This window comes from Arachis stenosperma, chromosome 4 (genome assembly GCF_014773155.1).
Source record: "Arachis stenosperma cultivar V10309 chromosome 4, arast.V10309.gnm1.PFL2, whole genome shotgun sequence".
Taxonomy (NCBI): Eukaryota; Viridiplantae; Streptophyta; class Magnoliopsida; order Fabales; family Fabaceae; genus Arachis; species Arachis stenosperma.
In genome coordinates, this window is record NC_080380.1 from 110650393 (window position 1) to 110661157 (window position 10765).

The 10765-nt window shown below is 29.7% G+C and overlaps 1 protein-coding gene across 1 annotated transcript; it reads right to left on the reverse strand.

Annotated features, from left to right (window-relative positions):
- Positions 1-8882: 8882 nt before the first annotated feature.
- On the reverse strand, positions 8883-9550 carry LOC130975314 (uncharacterized). Its single transcript, XM_057900125.1, has 2 exons — positions 9448-9550; positions 8883-9355 (listed from the first exon to the last, which is right to left on the reverse strand). The coding sequence occupies exons 1-2, from the start codon at positions 9548-9550 to the stop codon at positions 8883-8885; spliced, it is 576 nt and encodes a 191-aa protein (XP_057756108.1).
- Positions 9551-10765: the final 1215 nt, after the last annotated feature.

Below are 10765 nucleotides of genomic sequence, written 5' to 3' on the forward strand. Positions count from 1 at the left end.
ACGGGTTCATATTCCTAATTGTGTTTGTGAGATTTGGCAATTGAGAAAGAAGCAAAGATCCATTTCCTACAAGAAAGGTATGGAGAACTAGAAGATTACTCGAAATTAAATTATGCGTTTAGATCTTTGTTCTGTTGAAGTTCCAAGCAATGGTTGTAGCAGGTATTTTATCACTATTATTGATAATTTTAGTAGATATACATGGATATATGTTTTGAACAAGAAATTAGAAGCATGTGATGCTTTCAAGACATTCAAGGTGTTTGTCGAAAAACAAAGTGGCTGTAAAATCAAAATCCTCAGAATTGACAGAAGAACAAAATAATGTTCAGATTACTTTAAGCAACACGAAATTTAACACCAACTAATAACTAGATATACTCTTCAACAAAATAGAGTTGTTGAAAGAAAGAATAGAACGATCATGGATAGAGTCAGATGCATGCTCAAATCAAAACAACTGCCTAAAGAATTTTAGGTAGAAGCAGTTGTGATAGCAGTACATATTTTAAATAAGTGTCTAATGAAGAATGTTCGTGATAAAACTCCTGAAGAAGCTTGGAGTGGAAAGAGGCCTTCCATTCATCATTTCAGAGTCTTTGGATGTATTATTTATGCCCATGTTACAGATTAATTAAGGAAGAAGTTAGATGACAAAGGCAAAAAGTATATCTTTATCAGTTATATCACATACTCAAAATCATACAATTTGTATAATCCAGAATCAAAGAAGGTGATTATCAGCAGAGACGTGACATTTGACAAGAAAGGCATGTGGGACTGGAATAGAAAGACAGAAAAATAGCAAATTGTAATTCCAAATACGTGTGATGAAGAAAAAGAAAGAAAATTAGACACAATTGAACAACCAGAATCGTCTAGAAGACCTCAAAGAGAGCGGAGACTACCCACTAGATTAGCAGATTATGAAGTTGGCAATGACGACGATTCGTCCGATGAAAAAATCATAAATTTTGCTCTATTTTCAAATTGTGAGCCGTTGAACTTTGAAAAGCCTCTAAAGACAACAATTGGAAGAAAGCAATGGATGAGAAAATTTATGCTATTTAGAAGAATGACACATGAGAGCTGATAGATTTACCGGCAAACAAGAAGCCTATTGTAGTAAAGTGAGTTTATAAAACTAAATACAATCTTAATGGTGAAGTTTATCGTTTCAAAGCAAGATTAGTTGCTAAGGGATATACAAACAAAAATCAGGCATTGATTACTTTGAAGTATTTACTCCCATTGCTAGATTAGATACTATTCGAATTAATTAAGTAGAAGATATATCAAATGGATGTTAAGTTATCATTTTTAAATGGTACATTAGAAAAAGAAGTGTATAAGGAGCAACCTGTAAGATATGAAGTTCTTAGAGAAAAAGATAAAGTTTACATATTGGAGAAAGCTTTTTGTACGGGTTAAAACAAGCACCAAAAGCATGGTACAAGAAGATTGATTCTTATTTCACTTAGAATGGTTTTAGTATTTCAGAAGATGTTCATTTGAATATTCTCTTTATATCAAGTTCGTTGAACTTAGAAATATCTTGCTCATGTATCTTTATGTTGATAATTTTATCTTTATCGGCAACAATTTAAAGATAATTGTAGAATTCAAGGAGGCTATAATAAAGCACTTTGAAACTACAGATATGGGCTTGATGTCTTACTTTCTTGGTATTAAGGTAGTTCAAAAAGATGATGGAATTTTTATTTCTCAGAAGAAATATACAAATGACCTTTTGAAGAAATTTTAGATGGAGCAATCAAAATCAGTTTCTACTTCGGTCGAAGAAAAGTTTAAGTTTTTGAGAGAAGATAAAGCAAGAGCGGTAAATCCCACTTATTACAAAAATTTGATTTGGAAGTCTAAGGTACTTGACTGCGACTAGACCAGATATCCTGTTTGGAATTGGATTACTTAGCAGATTTATGGAGGAGCGTTATACTAACCATTTGCAAGCTGCAAAACAGATTCTTTAAATAATGGTATTTATTATGAAAATATTAATAAAATGAACCTTTTCGATTACATTGATAGTGATTGGGGCGGAGATATAAAAGCAAGAAAAAGAACTTTAGGATTTGTATTTCATCTTGGTTCTGGTGCAATTTTATCGTCATCGAAAAAATAACTAGTAATTGCTCTCTCTACAGCAGAAGCAGAATATATAACACCAACAAGTTGTGCAACACAAACAATGTAAATAAGAAGAATCCTTGAAGAATTGAACGAGAAACAAAATACTCTAATAACAATATTTTGTGATAACAAGTTAACTATTGCACTTTGCAAAAATTCAGTAATATATTGATATTTGATGTCATATAATTAGAGAAGTTAGTGAATGAAAAAAAATTGTGATAAAATATTGTCCTACCAAAAAATAAGTTACAAATATATTTACAAAATCATTGAAGAACGAATTTTTTTACCAATTGAAGAAGATATTTGAAACAATGAACTATGTAAGTCTAATTTAAGAAAAGCAATATTGATTAAAAAAAATTAAATCAACTTATACTACACCACCACATTAGGTTTTTCATGAATGATGACTAATTCAGCTAGTAATCAGAGTTGTATGGATACAAAGACCAAGAAATAACTAAAATACATGCACATATGAGCCAAGAGCAATTTGGTTAATAGTTCAATTTTGATTAGTTGATATATGTGCTGAAAAGTTTGAGAAGTCAAAAAGCATGCAAGAGGTATATCTACAAGTTTCTTACCGCCAATACATAGGAATAGTTTATCAGCTATACAAGATTTTAGAAAGTGTGTTTTAGCTACAAGTTGTAATATAAATCACCGCCTATAACATCTATAAATTGGTGATACTTATATGTTTGTAAAGTGTGCTCCATCAAATGAAATGCGTATGTATTGAAGTACAAGAAATTCTCTCCTCTATATTTGAGTGTTAGTGAGTTTCAGAAATAAAAAATTTAATAATATTATAGGTTAAGCATTTTTTTGGTCCCTAAGGTTTGGGGCAAAAATCAAATTCGTTCTTGACCTTTTTTTCTTATTAAAATTATTCTGAACGTTACAAAACGTTATAAAATCATTCTTTACTACTTTAATTTTATTATCTTGACCAAATTACCTTTTATAATTAATAAAAATAATATTAAAAAAACAAAATAACCCCCCACCCAAACCCAAACCCTGTATCTTTTCGGTTTCTTCCCTCTCATCTCCTTCTTTTTACTCTTCCTCCTATCCCTTTCTTCGGAACCCCCTCCTCCTAACCACAAATCTCAATTCTTCTTTTCTTTCTTTCCACCATCGTACCATCTTCGCCCCGCCTCCTTCTCTACCTTTTGGGGAGGGTTTTTTGTTTTTGTTTTTGTTTTAATATTATTTTTATTAATTATAAAGGGTAATTTGGTCAAGATAATAAAATTGAAGTAGTAAAAGACGATTTTATAACGTTTTGTAACATTGAGAATGATTTTAATAATAAAAAAAGATTGGGGACGAATTTTATTTTTGTCCCAGACCTTAAGGACGAAAAAAATACTTAACTCTAATATTATTTATGTGAGTGAATGATTTTAAGACTAATTAATAGTGAATATTATACTTACATTTTAGACCACAAGTAATCAAAGTTCATTGGATCCCAACTAACTTGACTTTAGTTGATGACTACTCAGCTTAATTAACTCCTGCATGGAATTATTTATGTAAATTTACAAAGGTCACATGAAATTTACCTAAGAAAACATGAGCATAACGACAATTAGATCAATCAAGTGTTGTAACTATGTCTGGATAATGGTAGAAGTAAAAGATACGCATTCAACGCAAGTTTATTTCATAGAACTATTTATCATAGCAATTACAACAAACAAGTTGAATATAGCATGTTTTAAACTAAACATATTTAAAACAAATTTAACTACAAAAATCTTCAATTCCCTCCATAATCTTTGCACTAAAACAGACTTACTACCAATGGCAACTTAGATATAAAATGTAGAAAAAGTACAAACAATTGTTTAAATGAACATACAAATTGTGCCGAACAATTCAACTAAAATATAAAGAATACAGCATAATGAAACTACAACGCAGACAAATGGTGCATTTTAGTTATGAATATGGCATGCCTACAACAAAAATGTTAAAAAATGGCAAGACTTTTAGGGTGTGTTTGGAATCGTTGGAAGGAAAGAAGCACGTTTAGACTTTTTGAAAGTTTCAAATTTTGGTTTGGCAAATTTTTTTTCTCATGAACGCAAAAGTGATTTTACTACCGAAACCACGTTTATAAGAAGCAACTATTTTTAGCTTCTGCGTTTTCTTAACGGCTTTTAGCCCTGGATACTAACCATTTATTTACTTTTTACCAACTTTATCCTTTATGTATGTTATTGTATTATTTGTAGAATTTTTGTTATTTTTATTTATATGAGCTCTATTTTTCTATTATTTATTTTTTTTTCAACTGTTTGTTTGACATTATACATTTTTATAATTGTGATTTTTGGGTATTATGTTTGTTATTATCTTTTTATAATATAATTTATTAATTCTATTAGGTAAAGTAAATTAAACAAAAAATTAACTGTAAATCATAATAATAGTAAAAAATTATAGCATACTAAAAAAAGAATACTAAAAATACTAAAAATATACTATATAAAAAAATCATCAAGAAATTTCAGATTTGTTTCAATTCTTACAAAGTAAATATTTATTTATTTTTATTATTTTTAGTACTCTCTTTTTTAATTATAATTCTCGTATACTATAATTTTAGTGTAATTTTTTGTAATATAAATTATGATTCTATTAAAAAAGATAAATTAAATAAAAAATTAATCATAGATAATAATAAAATCATAAACGTTGGATTCTAAATTAATATTAAGAATAAGATTATTGAGTCTACGATGTAAAAAAAATACTAAAGTAACATTCTTACATTAATACTTAAAAAATATAACGTATTTGATTAAATATTCTTTTACATATATATATATATATATATATATATATATATATATATATATATATGTATAATTTATATTTTTTATTTTTATTTAAAAATATATTTTGTCTATTTTTATATGTTATTTTTATTTTAGTAAATAAATATTAATTTTATTATAAAATTAACTAATAAGATCTATTTAAATATCTAAATTAAAATGATAGGATAATATAAAAAAATTATTTAAGTTGATGTCCATTTCAGTAATTTTTTATCTAAAAGTGATTTTGAATGGTATAAGCCAAACAACATTTATTTTACTATAATTTGTTTTGATACAAAAATTACCAAACATAAATCACTTTAACACAAACTTACTTTTTATCAAAATCAAGTTTGCAAAATCAATTTTATGCAAACTCCCGTTTGTAAACTGCAATCCAAACACACACCTAATCGTTTATTCCATGAGGCTGCGTTTGTTTTGTGTATATATTAAGACATAGATATTAAGACATAGACACTTGAGACATAGACATAAAATATTTGTGTTTATGTATGTCGTTTGGATATGATAGACATGATATTAGTATAATGTCTAATATTATATTTGTTTACATAGAACAAGACACTACATAATTAAAATGACTATTTTACCCTCTTAATTTAAATTAAAAATTCAATAATTAAAAGGAAAAAAGCTATTCAGTTTCCACTTTTCCCAAATTGGTTCGAGGGTTCCCACCCCGTCCCACCCTGCCCCCAGAAATCTCTTTTCTCCCTAATTGTTGTGTGGGTGTTCGCAGGTACAGTGTGTTTGAGGATTTGTTTCTGAGTTTAGGATATTGGGTTCAAGGGTTCCGATGCTTCCCATGGCTGGCAGTGAATTGTTTCCTCAAGGATAGACTCAATGTGGACCCTTCAAAACTCCAAATTCTTCTGGATTCAGCTAATTGTCCAATGGTTGGGAAGCCCTGATAAGAACTTGTTTCAGATTGAATCCACATTTCTGACCAACATCGTGTTTCCCATACAGCCCTTAGAGGTAAGAACCCAATGTCAAACAAATTCACATACCGTTTTGTTTTTCTATCTGATTTAGTCACACTAACTCAAAGTTGTGCAATTTGTTAGTTAGGAACTTTAATAATTTGTTTTCAATTTCATGGTATTAGTAAAAATAGAGAGAGAATGAAAGAGATTGCTTTCCTGTAATTGTTATTGTCATAAAAATTGATTGAAATCACCTCATTGGATGTGATTTTTTGTGGTCTGATTTCAAAAAATACTACTGCATAAAGGAAAAAACAATGGAAAAAAGCTTACGACTAAGAAACATATTTGACATTATCTCTTAAATTAAATCTGAATTTCTTTGCTATTTTTGTTAAGGTCTTTTAATACAGTCAGATATTGCAATTCAGTTATTCCTAATAATACTAAAAAAGGTGTTATGGTTAACACCTCATAAAGCTTGTTTTTGTCTCTGCATGATTCATTCCATTTTTCTAATAAGATTAATGTATCTAAACCTACTCTTCTTTTGGCAGTTATTTCTTATGTATGTTGAGGTAAGTAGTTAATCAATTTTATGACTAGATTAATCAATTGGCATATTAGGAATTTCTCCCATTTTCAGTTTTTGGTAGAAATATCTTACTAATTTCTAGGTTGTTAAAATCAGAACTGAAGGAGTTGTTCATGATACTTTTTCTATCCATTTATCATCTGAAAGTCTAAACCAATTGCTTTGATTTCTATTAGGATTTTTGGATTTTGTAACAAACAACTTCTATGTTGGATAAGATGTAAGTAGTTTTCATTTAAATTAATCAAAAGGCTCACACTTGTTGTTGCTTTAAGGATAATCATATCTATCAAATCTTTGAATTATTCCCATCATTGTAGTTTTTTATTTTTTAAAGTTTTACCGATGATATAACTAATTCATAAATCCCCATTCATTTGTATATGCAGGAGACTTATAGGCATTGTCATGGTTAGTCATAGCAATCTAGCTGGTAAATATGTTGATTTTCACAATATCTATATACGTCCTCCATCAACCAAGAACTCTCAGTCATCTTCCTCAAGACTACTAAGTCTCCAATTCTTGATAACCATTTCTATTTTTGAAAGCTCTCTTGGTCTTCCAAATAGTACATCTGCAGTGATAAGAAAACTATTCTCACAGCTATTGGATGCTTTAAGAATAGCATAAGTTATATTTGTATAGTTTTAGGGAATAAACAATTGTTTGTTGGTTCCTTCACTTGTAATGAACTTATGTAAATTGAAAATTCAATGGAAAGTGGTTTCTTTTATATGTATTTTGGTTTGCTGTTTTTTTTTTTAGCTAATAGTATCTTTTTTTAACTTATAAGAGTATATTTTGGTTTCTTTTCATGAATATGTAGGTGCAAAAATTAAGAACTCAAGTTGTAAATATTATGCAGAAAATTAATGTAAGAGATACATTAGATCCGTTGATTAACTTAAGTGCAGAATAGCAGAAAATCAATACATACTAAGCAAAATTTGATGAAGTAAAATTATAGATACTTATTAGAGTATATTTTGGGGCAAAATTACCCAATACAAGTAAAATTCACCTGAAAGTTAACATAGATAATGCAGAATTGAAAATTTTTTGTGGAATTGCATAGTTTTAAGTGCAAAATTGCATAATGCAATTAAGATTCACCTAGTGGATAACTTAGTTGTATAATAGCAGAAAATCAACATAAACAAATTGCCCAATACAAATAAAATTCAACGGAACGCATAAAAGAGTTGCAATGTAGGTAGTGTACTTCAATTGTCCAACATAAGAAAAAAACAACATAACACTGAGAAGTCTATTAAGTTTATCAAAATACCCTAGTAAGTTTACCAAAATATCTCAGTAAGTTTAGCAATACACTAAACACTAGCTAAAAGTTTTCCATTATATCTCGAGCGAATGCCACCTTTTCCTCGTCCAAACTCCAAAAGGTTGCCTTCAATTCTGGATTTTGCACAAATTTTTTTTGCAATTTGCATGATCTCTATTGTGTTAAAACCAAGACTCTTCAGCGTTCGACCAAGATTCACTTTTAAATGCGAAAAAATTACGATCACACCTTTCCCCAAGCTTCCAGTACTTGTTTACTATTTACTTCAACACACATTTTTTCAGAATTTCACCCAAAACCACTACAACCCAACATCTCAGCCACAAACATATATTTTTCTTTTAGGCGCGTCTGTTTGTTTCTAATGTGCTTTACAGTGAGACCACATCCAGGAAACTTCTCATTCAACTTGTCCACCAGATTTTGAAATTCCCCTGGCTTAAATTGACCGGCATCTACCCTCTTGCCTTCAATAACCAATTACTCCATGAACACCACAAATTGTTCAGTTTCTTGTTCAGTCCATTGGCGAGGTATGGAGGCCATTTGTTGCTAGATAACAACAAATAAAGTAAAACATGGCAGCATAATTACTATCAAAATTAGAGTTCAATGGTATTAGAATTATCTTTAGAATTACTTACAGCGAACTAAAACCTACTAGCAAATAAAAACAAAATATGTTTAATTAGAATAATCACTAGCACAATATTAACATACTTGCAAACTAAAACCTCGAAATTACTTACTAGCAAACTAAAACCTCGAAATTATAATTGCAGTATAATTAGAATAATCACTAGCACAATATTAACATAATTTAAATATTTCAATAAAATTCTAGAATTTTGACATCTTTGAAACAATTAAAACAAAACCTTGTCTAATTATATGTTTAATTAGAATACAAATTATAAATCCGAGTTGGCAAATACATATTGCACAAAGAAAAAAATTGAAATGAATTCAAATACAATAATTTATAGTCTAGGCCAATTACAAACATAACAAAACTGGCAAAGATAAAAATTCTACACGCCACGTTCTCCTCTCCATATTTCCCACATCTCGATTGCTAGGTCCTCACGCCATTGAGTCCACTCATGGCTACTTTTCACAAAATCAATTGTATCACCTTCATCAACTATAGTATCATCTCCTACGGGTATGTGTTTTGGCAAAAGAGTTGCATCTTCTTCGGGATCAACATCCATGTTCATACAAATAAAATTTTGTAACAAACAACAAGCAATAATAATGTGGCTCTGAACCCTAATAGGATAGAACGAGGGACTTCGTAAAATTGTATATCTTTTCTTAAGCAACCCAAAACACCGCTCAATCACATTTCTAGCTGAAGAGTGCTTCTTATTAAATAACTCTAGACAATTTTGTGGTGCCTGATGACCTTGAACCCACTCATTCACATGATAGCGAACATTTCTATAAGGAGATAAAAATCCTCTCCCATTGGTATAGCCAGCATCTACTAAGTAATAACACCCTAAAATAGAAGGATGAAAAAATATAAGAAATACACTGTAATTCTCATAAACAATAGTTATTATTATTTTCAAAAGATTAATTTAGACATACCAATAAGTATTTTCAAGCCATTACGTTGAGTAATAGCATCCCTAAGTACCCTTGAATCAGATGCCGATCCTTCCCAACTGCTAGGGACATAGACAAAATTCATGTTCCGATTGCAAACTCCTAAGACATTGGTGGATATTCTAGATTTTCTCGTCCAAAATCTAGATTTATCACTCTTTGGGACTGTGACATCTATTTAAGTTCCATCTAATGCTCCTAGACAACCCTATCAAATGTAAAAAAATAGTTATTACACACAGAGTAAACTTGACCAATAAAAATTAGAGCTACATACACGACCTACCTTGAACCATTTCCATCTGGGATCTACACAATCTTCCGGTACAGGATCTGCCTTTCCAAATAAGATACTTTGGACATGCAAAATCGAACACAATACCTTGTGAAAATACCTACTAATAGTTTCACCAGATCTATAGAACCTAACTTGTATGCTGCGATTTTTGGTATGGTGAGCTAATATGATTAAGAAAGTAGCTACTTGCTCTCCTATGCCAACATGACCATCTTCATCTAATCCACCTTGAACTTGTAGCAATTCACATAAAGTTGAAAATGCATTCAAACTGATTATTAACTCCCATATGCAATTTCTATCTCCACCCTCCCCAATGATATTATCTAATGCATCTCGCCTTAGTGGCAGTGTGTTCACTCTTCGATCAATCGAAGAATGAACCCGCCTTCTATTCCTAATATACATATATAAAGTGACTAAAAAAGCAGCATTAACGTGTCAAATTGCATTCTCATAATCCAGTAATATCCAACACATAGCTTAATTTGTTCAGAACGATCCATCATCACTTCCTAAGAAACAATAACAAGTAAATACATAAATGAAGAACCCTAACAATTTGATAAGCAATTTTATAAACACAATACAAATAAATTGTCCTCTAGCATTCATCAAAAGATAATAATTAAAAAGCTTACCTATTAATAATTTGATAAGCAATTTGATTAACATATTAATCAGTAATTAGAACAATATTTTTATCACTAGTTTTGTCAACAATCAGCACTAATAACAAGAGCAGATCAATAACAAAATTTGATTTATCACAGCAGCAAAAACTCCATCTACAACTCTTTTTTTTTTGAAGATTTTGCTGCATAGTTGGCCAGAAAATGTTTGATGGTGAGAACAATTTATTAAGTATAATTTATAATAACTTGTTTCTTTCAATTAGACACATGACTTTTTCCATTCTTTTTCCTCTTCGATTAGGAAAATAACTTATCAAGCTTCAAAATGTATTAAAACAACCACCACTGAGATTATCCATTGCCTATT

Excerpts from the sequence above, each read along its gene's own strand:
- LOC130975314 (XM_057900125.1), bottom strand. The coding sequence starts at position 9,550 with ATGAATTTTGTCTATGTCCCTAGCAGTTGGGAAGGATCGGCATCTGAT. Across the intron at positions 9,356-9,447 it reads TGGCTTGAAAATACTTATTG|GGTGTTATTACTTAGTAGAT; the intron begins GTATGTCTAAAT and ends CTTCTATTTTAG.